The sequence below is a fragment of the Eretmochelys imbricata genome, chromosome 7 (genome assembly GCF_965152235.1).
Source record: "Eretmochelys imbricata isolate rEreImb1 chromosome 7, rEreImb1.hap1, whole genome shotgun sequence".
Taxonomy (NCBI): domain Eukaryota; kingdom Metazoa; phylum Chordata; order Testudines; family Cheloniidae; genus Eretmochelys; species Eretmochelys imbricata.
Window position 1 is genome coordinate 32,091,324 of NC_135578.1, and position 18,370 is coordinate 32,109,693.

General features: G+C 49.4%; 1 protein-coding gene across 2 annotated transcripts; it reads right to left on the bottom strand.

Moving 5' to 3' along the window:
* Nucleotides 1-1,855: 1,855 nt before the first annotated feature.
* On the bottom strand, nt 1,856-16,509 carry TM7SF2 (transmembrane 7 superfamily member 2). 2 transcript variants are annotated; one of them, XM_077821604.1, is made up of 11 exons: nt 16,414-16,509; nt 13,274-13,425; nt 12,809-13,005; nt 12,451-12,505; nt 11,908-12,102; nt 11,193-11,296; nt 5,857-5,976; nt 4,460-4,628; nt 3,929-4,009; nt 3,650-3,772; nt 1,856-2,941 (listed from the first exon to the last, which is right to left on the bottom strand). In XM_077821604.1, exons 2-11 carry the CDS (start codon nt 13,329-13,331, stop codon nt 2,781-2,783), a joined length of 1,263 nt encoding a protein of 420 aa, XP_077677730.1. In that variant the 5' UTR covers nt 13,332-13,425; nt 16,414-16,509; the 3' UTR covers nt 1,856-2,780. The 2 variants fall into 2 exon arrangements, with proteins under 2 accessions (XP_077677730.1, XP_077677729.1); XM_077821603.1 differs by having other exon boundaries at nt 3,650-4,009.
* Between the last annotated feature and the right edge of the window lie 1,861 nt (nt 16,510-18,370).

The following is an 18,370-nucleotide window of genomic DNA, read 5'->3' on the forward strand; positions in this document are numbered from 1 at the left end:
ATCCAAAGCCACACTCCAGTGTTCCCCAAAAGGGAATTTCCCCAGTCCTTAAAATTAATCAGGCCCTTACAGACACAGCAAACCAAACTTGTATTCCACTTCAAGCCAAAACAGACTCCCAGCTGTGATTCTCTCTTTGGGGCTTGTCTTCTTTCTGGTGTTAGCTCAAGGTTTAAGTCAAGTTTTGCTCCTAACCTGACTCCTGTCCACACACACATTTCTAGCATGAGTTAAGTGGTGCTTTAAAATCAAGCTAGCTGGCCTGTACGGGGTTGGAAGTTGAAGCAGGAGTGCTGCTGCCACTCAAGCTAGTAATGCAGCTTCTTGAGTTACAGCAGCACATCAACTGCTAATCCAATCACCCTGTACAGCTCCAGTATTGTTTCACAGTGCAGGTGCTCTCATGCTGCTCTCAGTGTATGTTTACGCTGCTGTCCGAGGCATGACTGCAGCTTGGGTGGGCACACCTGCCCTAGCTTTACTCTAGCTAGCATGGCTGAGGATAGTGACGATGCAGCAGCATGTGCTGTATAAGCCCGCGCATCCACAGCACTATTTTTAGCCATGTTAGCTAGAGTAAAGGTAGTGTGGCTATACCAGTCTAGGCTGCACTCACACAGTTGATTGGAGTGTAGACATACTCTAGCCGAGCTCAAGTGAGAGTAACTCCAGTGTACTCACTTGAGCTAACTGTTGCAGTGAAGACAAACCCTCCATCTCATCATGACCCGTGCATCTGTTGGGCTGACCTTTCTGCTGTCACCTCCTTACAAGCAGCAGAGGAGAATTCAGGCACGCTCCATTCTCAGATGTCCAGGGTGAAGCCTGCCATGAGCTTGCAGCCAACTGTAGTGGTTGTGATAGTTAGACCCTTTCATTAAAGCCTTACCAATCATGCAGTAAGCTCCATTGTGGTCCCTCATGGAAGGCAATGCTTTAAGCTCGAGTGAAGCACAGAGGAATGCAGCTCAGACATCTAGTGCTGTTATGAAAACATTGTGGGTTTTGTTGTACATAAGAATGGCCATAGTGGGTCAGACCAAAGGTCCATCTAGCCCAGTATCCTGTCTTCCAACAGTGGCCAATGCCAGATGTCACAGAGGGAATGAACAGAACTGGTAATCATCAAATGATCCATCCCCTGTCATCCATCCCCTGTCACCCATTCCCAGCTTCTAGCAAACAGAGACTTGGGACACCATCCCTGCCCATACTGGCTCATAGCCACTGATGGACCTATCCTCCAGGAACTTATCTAGTTCTTTTTTGAACCTTGTTATAGTCTTCACTTTCAGAACATCCTCTGGCAAGGAGTTCCACAGGCTGACTGTGCGTTGTGTGAAAAAAAATACTTCCTTTTGTTTGTTTTAAGCCTGCTTAATTTCATTTGGTGACCCCTAGTTCTTGTGTTATGAGAAGGAATAAATAACACTTCTTTATTCACTTTCTCCATACCAGTCATGATTTTTTAGACCTCTTCTGAACCTTTTCCAGTTCCTATATATCTTTTTTGAGATGGGGCGACCACATCTGCAGTATTCAAGATGTGGATGTACCATGGATTTATATATAGGCAATATGATATTTTCTGTCTTATTATCATCCCTTTCTTAAGGATTCACAACATTCTGCACCCCAAACCCCTTATCCCCAGCCCTACCCCAGAGCCTGCACCACCAGTCAGAGCCCTTCCCCCCTCCCCAGCCTGGAGTCCCCTCCCACCCTCCAAACCCCTCGGTCCCAGCCTGGAACACCCTTCTACACACCAAACCCCTCATCCCCAGCCCCACCCCAGAGCCCACACTTCCAACTGGACCTGCACCTCATGGCCCTGCCCCAACCCAGAGCCCCCTCCTGTACCTTGAAAGTTTGCCCACCTCTGGTGTAAGGCCATGAGTGTGGACAACTTTCCATGTGTTTACCCAACTTTGTTGTGTGAGTCTCTCTAGACTCCAGGATGGAGAGAGTACCATCGCCTGCTAATCACACATAGCAGTTTGCAAAGCACCTTGAGTCTGTTCAATTTCTGCACCCACTCTGTGGCACAATGGCTTTCTATTTCACTATAGGCACAAGGTGGGTGGAGTGGCAGCTTCTCTAAGACATAAGGAGTTCAGCTTCCATGAGCCATCCACTTCCTGTGAATTCAGGCAGCTCCACAAACAAAATCTATAGTTCCATGGGGGCAGCATCTTGTCACCTAGGTACTGCCATTTGCCTTGATTTGGTCGCAGTTCCTCTTTAGTGTTCAGTGGCAAAGCTCGGCGTAGCCCCAAGCTGCCTTTGGGCAGCAGTGATGGTAAGCGAGCATTAGTGTGCAGATAGGGCTGATGGCGTTTAGGACACAGCTGGTCAAAGCAACTTCAACTGTGGATGTTCAGAAGGAGGAAGAGTCTCCCCACTTGCTCTGGGGTCTGGATTTACTCCATAACGAACAAGAAAGCTCCATTATGAGATGATCTTCTCCCTCCGGGACCAGTTGCGAGCTGCATTGTATGAACCATTTAAAGCTAGACAGTGCATAGCTCCATGGAATACACTGGAGGGAACAATCCTGCACTTCCAGGGAGATGGACTTCATTCCCTTTGGGGACTGGTTGAGTGGGTGTTTGGCACTGACTCAGCATGGACAGTGTCACAGCAAAGATGCGGTAGAGGATGACAACGTGCCCCAGTGGTAAGGACAGAGGCTAGCGTCCTACCAGCCTTAGGAGCAGAGGTGGGCAGATGTAAGCTGTTGTGCTTGGGTCTGCATGGGGCATGATGTGCTGGGACGCGTCTCAGTAAAGGTAAGGGAAGATCCTGTAGGGGACTCGCTGGCAGTACTCCTGCCAGGCGAGCCCGTACTTCCGCAGGCACTGGTGCTCGTCCCGGGCCTCCCGATGAATCAGCAGCACGGTGAAGTAGAAGACGTAGAAGTAGGGCAGGACGTGTGTCAGGCCTGAGGAGGTGGGAGAGACATGGGCCATGAGAAGAGGAGGCCATGGCCCTTCCTCTAGGACCTTCTTGTGCAATGGTTCGCAACCCATGGGCTGCTTGTGGCCTAATCAGCACACAGCTGTGGCCCATGTGACATCCTCAGGGCATTACAGGTAGTATATATATTGTGTGGATGCAGCCCACATAACAGAGAGAGCTGCATATGTGGCCCACAATGGTAAATAGGTTGAGAACAATTGTTCTAGTGGATAGCCTGAGCGCTGAGCAAGCTTGTCTAGGGGCATAGATTCCTCCCCACTCCCACGTTAATAATCAAAGTGATGGCATCACTTTGAAGGTGCGACTAGCGCCTTCCACCTGGGACTTCAGGCCAACCAGACCAGGCGCCTTCTACGTGACCTGTGGCTGGAGTATGGGGCAGCATATTGGTTTCATCTGCTTTGGACATGGCTGGGAGGTTGGGCCAGAGCAGGCACCCTCTGTGTAGCTCATGGAAGACACAGTGGGTGCCCCAAGGCAGACACCACTGCCCTGAGGGCTAAAGAGATGCTGCCCTGCCTCCATTGCAGAGGGGCAATAGGGGTATGTCCTGCATGCCCTAAAGGCACAGGTCCCAGTGGGACACCAATGCTGGGGCAGGAGAAGGAGACAACACCACCTCCTTGCTAGCCTTTCCACTGGCCCCCTCCAGGCAGGGATTTAGACTCACCACAGGGCAGAGACCAGGCCAGAGCCATGATGAGATCCCCCAGGTAGTTGGGGTGGCGCACAAACCCCCACCACCCAGACACCAGGAGACGCCGGCCCGTGGCTGTGGGGATGGTTTTGAGACCTGGGAGGAGGAGAAGAGCATTACCCACATAGCATCCATTTTCTCCCTCCCTCCCATTACCTAACCCTCCATTAGCATTCCTTTCTTCTCCCACTCCAGATTCCTTCACTCCATGTCCCCCATATAACTCCTGTCCAAGATATGGTTGCAGCTCACCAGTTACTCTGGGGTCATTGGGGTTCCTGCGGAAAGTGTTCTTCTGGGAATTGGCGCTGCGGAAGATGCAGTAGCCCACACCTGCCAAGAAGAGAACCAGAGTGAGGATAGGCTGTGGGAGCTCTAGGCATGGGGATACTGGCACTTCTGACATGGATTGGTATGGAAACAGATCTCTCTGGAGAGGACAAAGGGATGAGTGACAATGCTGGTGGATGCTGGCTCAGGGGGTGACACTGAGCAGGGCTTTCGATCCTCAGGCTTCAGGGTGTGGCTTGGGGCTGGTCAGGAAGGGATTTCACCCCATTGTACAGTAAGGTGCGTTGTAGGGTTGGTGAGGCAGGGAGGGTCGGGGTGAGGGTAAGAAATACTCTGATAGATGGGGTCATGGGGTAAAGTGGGAGGGATACTACACGTATTGGTCTTGGCTAGATGGGTCCATTGGTCTGATCCAGGATGGGGGAGAGGAGAGATATGGGACTGAATGGGCCTATTGGTCTGCTGTGTGAGAGGGAATCACCTGAGCCTCACCATTGAGCAAGAGGATCCCGGCAGCCATGGGCAGGCTCAGCTTCTGTGGGTGGTTGACCAGGAAGTAGGCCTGCAGGCTGTAGATGAACGGCACCCAGGCCAGGTCCCCAAAGGTCAACATGAAGCCAAATCCATCGTGTACGATGTCCATGGTGGTGAGGATGGCCTCCTGCAGGACACAGAGGAGCCACATCCAGCATGGATAAAAGTCAATGCTAAAAAAATTTAAATATTTAAAAAACCCTAAATCTATTTAAAATTAAATTTGAAACAGACAACCTATGCTAACGCCTAACCATGCTATAATCATTTAAATACAAAAAACCCACCCAATATTAGGCAGGACACGTTTGCTGCCAAGTTTAAAGAAAGTGAACACGTGGAACTGCTTGACATCACTGGCTAGGCACCTGGAATCAGAGTTTGTTGAAGCGCTAAACCACCTTTCAACTATTGGCAGTAGTCTCTTCTGAAGGTGTAGAGAGAATATTTTCCATTTCATTTCCTTTTATTCAACTAAATCAGTTCAGTGACTAGTTCCTTCAAAGTTAAGAATTCAATTGGGAGTTGAACAGACAGGAAAGTTGGTTTTTCTATTCCAATCTATGAAGAAAAACTATGTGTGAGAGGAAGAGATCTACTAGTTCTAAAATCTTGAATGACATGGTGACCAGAAACAATCAGTTGAATTCACTAACTACAGATACTACTTCCTTTGTTTAATACAATCAGTTTTAAAGTGTATTAACACACAAAATAGTTTTATTTTATTAAAACTCCTAACATGCTGTTTCTGGAGATTTTTTATTGAATTTTAAATTTCCATACAAATAGAGCTGGACACAAATTGCAAGTAAAACATTAATCATCATACTGTAAATAAATACAACATTCATCATTTTCTAACATAATAAAAATGTAAAAATTAAGAATCAGAATACATGTAAAGTAAGCTATATAATTGCTCAAATAAATGTGTATAGATATATTGTGTCCTCCTGGTTAACAAAAAGAAATCCTGACTTTATACTAAATTCGGTACATGTTTGGTTGCAAGTTAACATGTTTTAATAATTACCCACCAGTGAGAATCAACCTTTTGTTAGGAAAATAACTATGAAGTACAAATGCAAAACTTGACTACAATCAATTATTTAAATTGCTTTGATTTAAATCAATCCACCCTGGCCACATCTGTGCTTTAAATCACCAATCCCCACTCCCTTCTCAGAGCTGGGTCCTCAATCCCAGCCCCCCCCATTCTAACCACTGGACTCCACACTCCTCCCAGACATGGGAAGGGAACCCAGGAGGCCTCCCCTAAGGTTCCCTTTGTAGCCCCTAGGCCAGTGCAGATCCCAAGCCAAGGCTAAGTCAGGGATGTGGGCATGACTCACCTCATTCCAAAGTGCATCCACCACATACAGCAGCTGGAAGGCATTGACCAGGAGCATGGCCAGCGAGGGGCTTCCCCGCAGCTCAGTCTCTTTCACCAGCATGGCCATGTTCACCAGTGCCTGGCAGGAGGGGAGAAATCAGATGGAGTTTGGAGAAGACCTCCCTCCCTGCTCCTTCCCTTGCCCCCAGCACCCTGTCTGCCCAGAGAAAAACACCTGATTGCTGAGTGGGCCAGGAGTACCATTTCAGATTTTGGGAAGGGGCAAATTTAACCATGATTCCAGAGGCCACTTGAGCACCTAAAAACTCTTGGGGTTTTTTTGCAGATAATAACTTATATACAGTGCTCCTGTCAGATAATAATCTTTAATTCCTATATAAAGAAAAAAAATTAAATAAATATTAGACCCACTCAGCTCTAATACTAACATGGTCTGACATCTTGTGTCAAGTCACTGAAGGGACACTGGTTAGGTTTAAAATTTTACTGTATATTCTTAATTTGTAACTAAACTCTTGAATACAAAAATTGAAACAACTGTAAAAAGTAATCTACATTACTTTCTATTACTTTTTTGCAGTTCATCAAGCTTGGAATAGATCATTTAACTTTTGGAAACATCCTATTAGGGTAAGACCCCCATGAGTTTATACTGCACCTGACTGGGGCTCTAGGGGTGTTACCCCACTATAAATAATAGACAAGAAAATGACTTGAAGCAGTAGTGAAACTGACACATTCAAGTCACTTTCATAGTATTGCCAACCCCAAATGTTCAAAAAAAATCAAGAATCAGACTCACCAACAATCATGAGATGGGCTTTAAAATAATGAGATTATGTAAAAATAATTGATTTGGTGGGGGGGGTGTTAATGTATATTCTGCTTTTTGAGCCTTTAAGTGTACTGGGGTCACATTTTGAAGCTTTCTCCACAGCCACAAGAACTAGAAACTTGTAAGAATGAAGGCTGAAATCATCACAAATCACTTGACTCCAGGAGCTGGGGCTTTAAGGAAAACACTAATTATCATGAGACTCATGACAAAATCATGAGAGTTGGCAACACTGCTTTCACTTCTGTTTAAAGGCTAGTTACTTTCCAGAAGGGTCTTAAACATAACACTACAGTGATTGAGTTGCTGTTTTCACCGGATAATATTTTAAATCAAACACCAAGAAAATTCCACATTTTAAAGTTGAGGGGAAAATTGAGATTTCTGAGGTATATCAGGGCGACTGCAGGCAGGAAAGGAAAATAAAAAGGTACACCTCTTCCTCTGGGAAGCTCTTCCTCTTGAAAGAAAGTTGGAGGGGCAAATCTTCTAGTCTTTTATCAAGTAAGACTTATATTGTCATCAGCGCCTCCACTCATAGATATAAACATCCCAGTGAACACGTGAGGTCAATAACTATGCACTTCATACGTAAGTATCAGAGCCATCTTATCCAGCGTTACACACCTTATACACATTGGCTCAGGGACTAAATTTTCTGGCATATTCTGAACAGTGCTGGGCACACAGATGGTGCCCAGTGAATAACACAAATCATGACAATAATCATCGACTTTATGGACTCTGTGGATGCAATTTCTGTTTTGTTCTGGAATTGGCCTGAATACAGCTGAAACCCTACGAATCTGATGTATAATCACATCTGATACTCATACAACGCTTCCTCATTTCTTCCTTTTTTCAAATTCAGAACAAAAAGTGGTTTTCAGTTAACATCTACGGGCATGTCTTCACTAGCAACGTTTAGAGCACTGCTGCAGGCAGCGCTCTAACATGGCTGTGTAGTCGCAGCATAGCTCTGGGAGAGAGCTCTCCCAGCGTCATAAGAAACCGACCTCCAGGAGGGGAACAGTTCCCAGCACTGGTGCGCTGTCTACACTGGCACGTTACAGCGCTGAAACTTGCAGCGCTCCGGGGGGTGTTTTTTCACATCCCTGAGCGAGAAATTTGCAGCGCTGTCAAGTGCCACTGTAGACAGGCCCTAAAATTGCATAGCAGGCATTGCTGTACAACTCAGCTTGGGGCAGAACCTGCCAGCCATTGGCAGTTAAGTGCTCTCCTCTCATCCTCTTTCTTTCTTCATCCTTCCTGACTTCTGTGCTGCTTTTCATACTGTCAGCTATGACATTCTTCCCAATCCCCTGGGACCAATTGCTGGGGTCTCAGCGAACCGGCCTTCTTGGTTTTGCTCCCATGCATCAGAGGCCTCTTTTTTGCAGCATGCAGCAGAGAGAAAGGCTGGTCCAGTGGTTAGGGAGCTAGCCCTGAGAGACCTGGGTTCTACACCCTCCCTCCCCCGCCCATGACTTCCTGTATGACCTCAGGTCAGTGCCTTAGGGACAGAGTTTCAAAGGCTTTTAGGCACTCAAAGATGCAGTTAGGCACCTAGTGGGGTTTACAAAGCACCTAGCCTTCTAGGCGCTTTTGAAAATCCCACTAGGTGCCTAAATACCTTTGAAGATCTGGCTGTTAGTCTCTCAGTGCCCCCATCTGTACAATGGGGATAACAGCACTGCTCGACCTCACCGAGGGGCTGTGATGTGAGGCACTCAGATACTATGGTGATGGGGCCACATAAGTACCACAGATGGAGTGGGAACTTCTCTATATCACTGCTAGCGATTCCCAGGGTTTTGGCCCCTTCTTTTCACTTATGCCCCTCACATCTTCCCCTTTTCTGAATGTAACCTTGGCTCAGAGGGCTTGGTTGTATTTCTTGCAAGTCCCCTGCATTCTCTCTTCAACGCCCACCCACCACCATCACCCGCATCCATAAATCTGGGAATCCTGGACGCCCTATCATCTCAGGCATTGGCACTCTGACAGCAGGATTGTCTGGCTATGTGGACTCTCTCCTCAGGCCCTATGCTACCAGCACTCCCAGCTATCCTCAAGACACCACTGACTTCCTGAGGAAACTACAATCCATCAGTGATCTTCCAGAAAACACCATCTTGGCCACTATGGATGTAGAAGCCCTCTACACCAACATTCCACACAAAGTTGGACTACATGCCGTCAGGAACAGTATCCCCGATAATGTCACGGCAAACCTGGTGGCTGAACTTTGTCACTTTGTCCTCACCACGACTATTTCACATTTGGGGACGATTTATACCTTCAAGTCAGCGGCATTGCTATGGGTACCTGCATGGCCCCATTTTATGCCAACATTTTTATGGCTGACTTAGAACGGTTCCTCAACTCTTGTCCCCTACCGCCCCTACTCTACTTGCGCTACATTGATGACATCATCATCATCTGGAACCATGAGAAAGAGGCCCTTGAGGAATTCTACCTGGATTTCCACAATTTCCACCCCGCCATCAACCTCAGCCTGGACCAGTCCACACAAGAGATCCACTTCCTGGACACTACGGTGCTAATAAGCGATGGTCACCTAAACACCACCCTATACCAGAAACCTACTGACTGCTATACTTACCTACACGTCTCCAGCTTTCATCCAGACCACATCACACGATCCATTGTCTACAGCCAAGCCCGAAGATACAACCGCATTTGCTCCAATCCCTCAGACAGAGACAAACACCTATAGGACTTCTATCAGGCATTCTTAAAACTACAGTACCCACCTGGGGAAGTGAAGAAACAGACTGATAGAGCTAGAAGGGTACCCAGAAGTCACCTACTACAGGGCAAGCCCAATGAAGAAAGTAACAGAACACCACTAGCCATCACCTACAGTCCCCAACTAAAACATCTACAACCTATCCTAAAGGATGATCCCTCACTCTCACCGACCTTGGGAGACAGGCCAGTCCTCGCTTACAGACAGCCCCCCAACCTGAAGCAAATACCAGCAACTACACACCACACAACAGAAACACTAACCCAGGAACCAACACCTGCAATAAACCCCGTTGCCAACTCTGTCCGCATATCTATTCAAGGGACACCATCATAGGACCCAACCACATCAGCCACACCATCAAGGGCTCATTCACCTGCACTTCTACCAATGTGATATATGCCATCATGTGCCAGCAGTGCCCCTGTGCCATGTACACTGGCCAAACCGGACAGTCTCTATGCAAAAGAATAAATGGACACAAATCAGACATCAAGAATTGTAACATTCAAAAACCAGTAGGAGAGCACTTCAATCTCCTTGGACACTCAATAAACAGACTTAAAAGTGGCCATTCTTTAACAAAAAAACTTCAGCGAGAACCTGCAGAACTCGAATTAATTTGCAAACTTGACACCATCAAATTAGGCCTGATTAAAGATTGGGAGTGGCTGGGCCACTACAAAAAATAATTTTTCCTCTGTTGATACACCTTCTTGTCAACTGCTGGAATGGGCCATATCCACCCTAATGGAATTGGCTTAGTTAGCACTGACCCCCAACTTGGTAAGGCAACTCCCATCTTTTCATGTGCTGTATATTTATGCCTGCTTACTGTATTTTCCACTCCACGCAACTGATGAAGTGGGTTATAGCCCATGAAAGCTTATGCCCAAATAAATTGTCTCTAAGGTTCCACAAGGACTCCTCTTTGTTTTTACTGATGTAGACTAACACAGCTACCCCTCTGAAACCTGCTTTACAGGCTCATCTAAGGACTTCCAGAGCTTTAATTTATTTATCTGCCTTTTCTTATCTCAATCACCCTGCCTGTGTTTGGAAACAACACACTAACTCCCTGCCCCAGGGACACAAGCTGGGAGAAGCACCTCCCTGCAGAACTCACATTCCACACTAATGATGTGCAGTTAAGAGCTCCACCTGGGAGCACACCTCCTGTATGAAACTCGGATTGTGGGTGGGGTGGGAAGGGGGTGTGGCAGCCCCTCCTCCGCCCTACCTAACTGGCATCCTTGAGTGAGACCCCCGAATATCTCACTGACATACTGAGGCAGGCTAGCCTGGTATCCTCCCCTCCCTGCTCCCCTGGATTTGACCAAAGGCATATCTAGCCCCTGCGCAAGACCATCCTGCCTGATTTACCCCTACCCCTGCATCAGACCAATGGGCCCACCCATGCCTGGCATCCCATACTCCCTGCTGCCCCAGATCAGACCAATGGGCCCATCCAGTCTGGTATTCCTCACCCCTCCCGCCATGCTTGGTCAGACTAATGGGTCTATCTAGGCTGGAATTTCTGGCTGTGGATAGTATCTGCTACACATGGCCATCTGGAGGGAGGGAAATTCCCCCTTGCAACCCTTCCCTCGGGACTAGTGTTCTCCTGCAGCAGGTTCTCTGATTATCCTTTGCCTTAGCAAGGCCATTATAGCCATGGGTCCAAGGTCTTTCTGCAGCAGGGAGCCCTAAAATCCCACCCACTTACCCAGCCCAGGAGGCCTGGCCGCAGCTCGCAGAAATACTTCAGGTCGAAGGAGCCAATGCGTGGATTCAGCTCATGGCCCATGAAGAAGTCATAGATAGGATTCCCTGTGTGATCAATAGCAAGTCAGGCACCTCAAGGCGGAATAGCTACTCCCCTTTCCTCTCCCTGCCACCTTGGATCAGACCAATAGGCCTGTCCAGCCCGGTATCCCCCTGCTGCCTCAGATCAGACCAATGGGTCCATCTAGTCTGGTATGCTCCCCTCCCTGCTACCCCAGATCAGTCCAGGGGGCCCATCCCACTGACCTGGTATCCCCCACCCCTGCTGTGCTAGATCTGGATGTGTCTAGTTTCCAATGGGTGCTGTTGCTGGATGCTTCATTGGAAGGTTAAACTGCCTACAACAAGGGTGGTTCCTTTCTGACCTGCATCAACTGATCAGATACCTCCGTAGAGTCCTGGCGGTTTTTACCCTGACTGGCATCACTGGCTGCTCTCCCACCTGCACCCTCCGTGACACACCAGGTGTGACCTGTGTGTCGAAGAGTGTCTATGTGTTAGTGCATGCACAATTGTCAGTGTGCACATGTCTGTGTGTGTTCACACATGCATATGTGCACACGTCTATGTGTCTGCATGCACAAGATCATTCCTGTGTCTGTGTGCCCCATGCTCACCTGAGAAAGGGCTCACCTGAGTCCTGAGGAAGGACTCACCTGAGTTCCCACCTGGCGCCAGTGTTGTCTCTGGGGCAAAGAGGGACTTGAAGTAGAGGAGGAAGCTGAGGCCGAAGGCCAGCAGCAAGGCCGAGAAAGCCAACTGCAGGAAGTGGTCATAGATGTAGCTGAGGCGCAGCCCGGCTGCCAGTCCAGCCCCCACCACCAGGGCCGTGACCCCCATCGCATGGAAAGCTGCGGTGCGGGAGGAAGGAAAGCAGGACACAGGCTGCTTAGATAAAGCAACAGTTTGTGGCTTTTTAGCCGAGGATCCGCGAGTCACAGTGCACTGTTATTCTGGGAAACGGAGGCACAGAGAGCGGAAGGGACTTGCCCAACATAACACAGGGAATCTGTGGCAGAGCTGGGGATAGAACCCAGGAGTCCTGACTCCTAGCCCCTTGCTCAGACCCAATAGACAGCACTTCCCCCCCAATACTATTACTTGTTACAATGAGAAAATTCCGTAAGCGATGTGATTGGCTGCAAATTCTGGGGCAGGTCATAGTCGATCTCTCCTCCCTCACCAAACCCAACACCCACCATTAATGCGATACTGGAGCCGGCTCTTGTCTCGAAGGACGATCCCTTCTGTGACCTGGGGGAAAGCCACAGAACCAGTTAGCACTAGTCTCTCTGGTCTCGACTCCAACTCCTCTCATTGATACCCTCCCTGGAGCCTCAGTTCACAACTGTGTAGATGAACTGAGTTTGGGCAGGTCTCTGCCTACATGGTGTAGCCAGCTGGCCATGAACTGGCTCAACCCGTGGCCCAGGCAATTCACATATGCCCTTGACCCCCCATGGGCAGCCAAACAGGTAGCATTAGGCGGATGGCACCCAGCAGGGAAGGGGATGTCCTGCCCTCCCCTCTGCTCCAATGAGGCTGACCCAGCATTACCTTCCCCATAGGCAGCATGTAGAGGGCAGCCTGGAGTCCCACCCAAGCCAGGAGCAGCAGGAAGGTGTGGGGACTCCACAGGGTGCTCAGGGGTGGCAGCGGGGGCGGGAAGTTCAGCACGCTGGCTTGCTCAGTGCGACACGTCAGCAGAAGATAGAAGACAGTAGCTGGCATGAGAAAGATGAGGATCATGGCTCCTATGGAGGGAGGAAGGAGAGGTTAGAGGGACGAGGTCTCCAGGGTGATCAGAACTGTGGGTGAGTGACAGGCAGCAGCATCCCTGAGAGATAAGATCACACAGTGAGTCAGTGGTAGAGCTGGGAACCCAGGAGTGCTGACTCCCAGACCAACCCTGCTCTAACCATGTAGCTGCATAGCACAGCCCTGAAGCAAAGCTCCAGTTTGCCCTGCCTGTCAGGGTATGTGAGCCACTGCCTTCCAACCGCCCTCACCCTCTCGCCTTACCCAGGGGCCCTCCAAACTCCAACTCTTTGGTGCGTGGGATCTTATACCGATCCATCATCCTTGTGCTCCAGAGACACAAAGCTCTTCCCACAGGAAGTCTCTCAAGCTGCAGTCACTTCCTCCTTCAGGAGAGGCTCTTGTGGATCCCGGACCTATGGGACAGAACATGGGTCATTAGCACCTGCCACTCTCAGCTGACAGTGGTTGCAGCGGGAGGGTCAGAGAGAGCCTGCACTGATCTGGGTTGGATGTTTAGCCTATGGCCATGTCTACACTACAAAATTATGACAGGTTTCAGAGTAACAGCCGTGTTAGTCTGTATTCGCAAAAAGAAAAGGAGTACTTGTGGCACCTTAGAGACTAACCAATTTATTTGAGCATAAGCTTTCGTGAGCTACAGCTCACTTCATCAGATGTATCCGATGAAGTGAGCTGTAGCTCACGAAAACTTATGCTCAAATAAATTGGTTAGTCTCTAAGGTGCCAAAAGTACTCCTTTTCTTTCTACAAAATTATGTCGATCTAACTTATGTCTGCATACAGCCACCACAGGTATTAAATCACTTGTGTTGGCGGTGCACGTCCTCACCAGGGCGCTTGTATCGATTGTACTGTCAGTGCAGAGCATTGTGGGACGGCTCCTGAAAGTCAGTCACAGTCAATGAAAGTCTGCACTGATACTGCATCGACCTAATTACATTGACCTTGACTCTCCACCGCTTTGGGAGGTGGTGTTACTAAAGCAGCGTAGAGAGGCACTTACGTCGGGGTGAGCCAAATTTAAATGAAGACATTTCCACAGCTAGGTCGATGCAAGGCAGCTTACATTGACCTAACCGTGTAGTGTAGACCAGGCCTATGTTATGCTGCTGGGGCTGGAGTTGTCACAGGACTACAAAGAGGTGAATTGAGAGTCTGAGGTTTCCAGCCCCTGTGCAGTGATCATGGGAAGGGAACAGGGCATGACTCTTAGCTGATTAGCCTGGATTGTTTTTTTCTTGCTGGCAACCCACCCCCTGTCAGGACCAGGATGTGGGCAGTCTACCCTAGAGGTTAGACTGGGGAACAGGCACCAGGAGCCAGAGCCAAATGTCAGAATCAGAAGCCACTACCCGGAGTCAATGGTCAGAGCTAGAATCTGAAGCCAATAATCAGAGCCAGGAGCAGAAGCCAGGCAAGGATGCAGGGTCAGGTGGACTGGAGGAGGACCAGAACAGGGCAGGAGCAAGCAGGCACAGAAGCAATTGCACCTATTGAGGCTCTGGGGGGCGCCGCCTGCCCACATCTAAAGGCCCCTCCCCGCAGCCTATGGGGAGGAGCTACTAGGCCCAAGTCTCAACTGAATTCAGGGGACAACAAGTGAAAAAACAGGAATGAGAGTGAGGTGCACAGGGTCAAAAGCAGGGATCCAGAGGGGAACGCTAAGCAGAGAACCTCGGACAATGCCTACTGCTCCTCAGAGGCGTCCAGTGGATGCGGCCCAGAGAAACTCTGTCCAGAGATGTGACCTAAGGGAGGATCGGAAATAGATCTCACAGTTGTAGAGCACCTCCCCGTCCAGCTTCCTCCTCCTGGTATGGTGAATGGCCACCGTGGCAAATGCCAGAAGGAGGTCAACGAGGAGGTCTTGCAACTTCATGGGGCCACAGATAGATCAGGAGGTGTGGTGAAAAGTGCAGCCAGAACCTGAGGAGGAGGTTCAGGAGGAGCCGGAAAAGGGGCTGCAACTTGGCACACTCAAAGTGGATGTGCACCAGGGTCTCCCTCTCACCACCGAAGGGGCAGGTATCGGAGGAGGTGGTGAACCATCCCAGGTACATGCCCATGCTCACAGCTCCATGAAGGAGACGCCAACTAATATCCCTGGCGAGCTGTGCACAAGAGCAATTGCAGCTGCAGGTATAAGTGTTAAGCTGTGCTGTTGTTGAGCATAAATGCAGAATTGTTGGCTTCTTTCAGCCAATTGAACGGCCTGGCCAATCAAGTGATTTTGCTGAAGCCCATTAACCTGTCTGAAGGTTGACCCTGCTAGCCCCAGCCTCAGCTAGGGAACTCAGCCCCATGGTTCTTGACAGTCCCCTCCTGGTCATTCATGTCTCCCACTCATTTTTCTTTTAATCTTACTCGTTGCTTCAGTAAAATCCAGTAGCATGGAGGTCCACAGGTTTATAAGATATGAGCAGCATCAAACTCCTGTGCAGTGATGGAGGACAGATGTCAATGGGAGTTAGGCACCTAAATACTTTTGAGGATCTGGGCCTAATCAACTTGCCCAAGGTCCCACAGGGAGCCTGTGGTAGAGCAGGGCACTGAATGTGGGTCTATAGCTAAGGGAAAGATGAGGTTGCTGGCTAAGAGAAGACCTGGAAATGCTTCCAGCAATAGCGTTAGAGACAGAAAACAGCCCTGTCTGCTCTGGAGTTCCTAGTCATCTGGCAGAACAGGGTTTTGTTGTTTTAAAGTATGTTTGTAGAAAGGGATAGCAGGGAGGCTGCGCATCAGGATTGAGAGGGAGGAATCCATAGTGGAAACAGGAGGTGGGCCTGCAGGTCGGGACTGAGGGCCATTGGCAGTGCTGCATGTGGGGTGAAGACCCCAGAAATGGAATAGCAGGGGGCTGCAGGCCAGGACAGAGGGGCATTGGCAGAGCTGCATATGGGGTGCAGAGGCCAGGAATGGAATAGCTGAGGACTGCAGGCCAGGACAGAGGGGCATTGGCGGGGGCGGGAGGCCAGAACCAAAATAGCAGGTGAGGCTGCAGGTTGATACTGAGGAGCACCAACAGGGCACGTGAGGGGAGTCCAGGATTGCAACGCAGGTTGGGATTGAGGGGCATCAGAGCACAAAGGGGAAAGTTTGGGCAATGTGCAGCTCAGGCCCCCAGCACTTGCATTTCAGAGCCTCCAAATTCACAAAAGGGGAAGAATTTCCAACTCTTCCAGAAACCCCCTTCCTGGTGGGGATCTCTTGGTTTCACAGGCTGTTGCCGGTGGCTGCACAAGACTGCACTGTCTTGTCAGCCATATGAAATGCAGCAGCACCGGTCACCTTTAACGCTCTGAGCAATGTCAAGCTGCATCTCTGCCTGCTGCCCACCTCTGTGTGACTAACCTATGCTCCCCCTTGCCGCACAGTCCTACCTGACAACCCGGTGTCCCGTCTCTCCAAAGCACACACAATAGGTGCTAGCAGTGACTCCAGATTCCTCCCATACATACGCCACACCACGCCCCCTGTCCCTTTAACCCACAGCAGCTGTTGTCACGCCAGCTAATTGTAGCTCGTCCCCGGCCTGTTACTATCACCAAACATCCAATCTGAGAGCAGGGAGCTTTGCCGAGCGAGGGGCAAAGCCAGAGCTTCTGGCCTATCACGATGACTCCAAGCCTCTTACTAACTAAGTGGGTGGATCAAGCTCCCTAAGCTCTCTTCTTACTGGCCAGGAGCTGTGGTCATGGCAATGGCTGCCTTGCCCATCCCAGGAGTCTTGCAGCACAGAAAGAGGCCATGGGCAGCCCAGATCCCAATAGGATCAGGCCATGGGCGGTACCAAAGTGTTTGTATGCAGGGCAAGCCAAATGACTGGGGCCCTACCAAATTCAGGGCCATGAAAAACGCATCATGGACCATGAAATCTGTATAGTAGAGGGTAAAAGCACACCAAAGACCAGATTTCATGGGGGAGACCAACATTTCTCAGTTGGGGGGTCCTGACCCAAGAGGGAGTTGCAGGGGGTCACAAAGTTATTTTAGGGGTGTTGCGGTATTGCCACCCTTCTGCACGCCTTCAGAGCTGGGTGGCTGGAGAGTGGCCACTGTTGGCTGGATGCCCAGCTCTGAAAGTAGTGCTGCCACCAGCAACAACACAGAAGTAAGGGTAGCAGTACCACAACCCCCCCCTCCCCACACACACACACTCCTTTTTGGGTCAGTACCCCTACAATTACAAGACTGTTAAATTTCAGATTTAAATATCTGAAATCATGACAATTATTATTTTAAAAATCCTATGACCGTGAAATTGACCAATATGGATCGTGAATTTGGTAGGGCCCTACAAATGAGTTAGCTTAGATACAGGATTGCAAAGGGTAGGATGTGGCAGTCGGGTGGTGCAGTTTGGGGCTGTTTTGGCAGAGGCTCCCTGCAGTTGTCACTTCTTTGGCCCGTGTGGTTTTGCTAGAATCTAGGGCCTTGCAGGGTTGTTTCTGTTAAGAGGAACTGAGGATACAAGCCAGGTCTGTTCTTTGGTGCAATCTTGCAATCACAAAGAATGCACACAAAGTCCTGTTGCCCTGAACAGAGTAGGAATCAACAACAGCAGGTGCTTTCCCTGCTCCGAAATCCCCACGTCTGCCTCTTCAGCAGGCTCTGTGCCCAAGAAGCCCTGCATCTCTGCTTCCTCTCAGGGTCATGCTCACAACTGCTTCTCCTGGCTTCCTGCCTCCAGCACACACAGGCAATCCAATCTCCTAGTCTTTGTGTCTGCCATCAGGGAAACCCCTCAGCTCTCTGGCTTGGCTGTGACCTGCCATGCAGCCTAGGCTATGTCTTCACTGTCAGTCAAAGGAGGGGTGTTACAGCGGGATAACTAATGAACATTTGCTGCCTTGCTGTAAAATCCTAGTGGAGACAAGACATAGCCAGTTTTTACCAATGTAGCAACACCATCTCCCCAATCTGGTGTCGCCTATCTGCATTACAGTGAAAGTTACAGAGCCTTGTCCCCATAGCGTTTTACAGCAAAACAACTAACATTCATGGGGATGGCAGGGACCTCCTGGATCAACAAGTTCAGTCGCTGCTGTTGCAGAGAACTATGTCATATACGCCTGTTCATAAACTTATCAAGTAGTTATCATTATCTCTATTTTACAGATGGAGAAACTGAGGCACAGAGCAGGGAAACAACTTGCCTAAGGTAACCCAGCAGAACCGAACGCAGCTCTCCTGAGCCCCTGGCCAATGCCCTTATCCCCTAGGCCACACTGCTCTGTTTTAAGAGGTGTGTCAGGAGTGAGATTTGACCCCATGCTTCTACACAGCAACCTGAATACCCAGGGCAAGAGAAAGCAAAGCCCTGAGATTGGTGCCTTG

Bases quoted from the DNA above. Each gene is read 5' to 3' on its own strand.
- TM7SF2 (XM_077821603.1), bottom strand. From the start codon at position 13,331: ATGATGGATCGGTATAAGATCCCACGCACCAAAGAGTTGGAGTTTGGA. The intron at 12,506-12,808 runs GTAATGCTGGGT...GCTTTCCCCCAG, and splicing joins ACATGCTGCCTATGGGGAAG to GTCACAGAAGGGATCGTCCT. The intron at 4,010-4,459 runs GTGAGGCTCAGG...TCTTCTTGGCAG, and splicing joins CGGGATCCTCTTGCTCAATG to GTGTGGGCTACTGCATCTTC.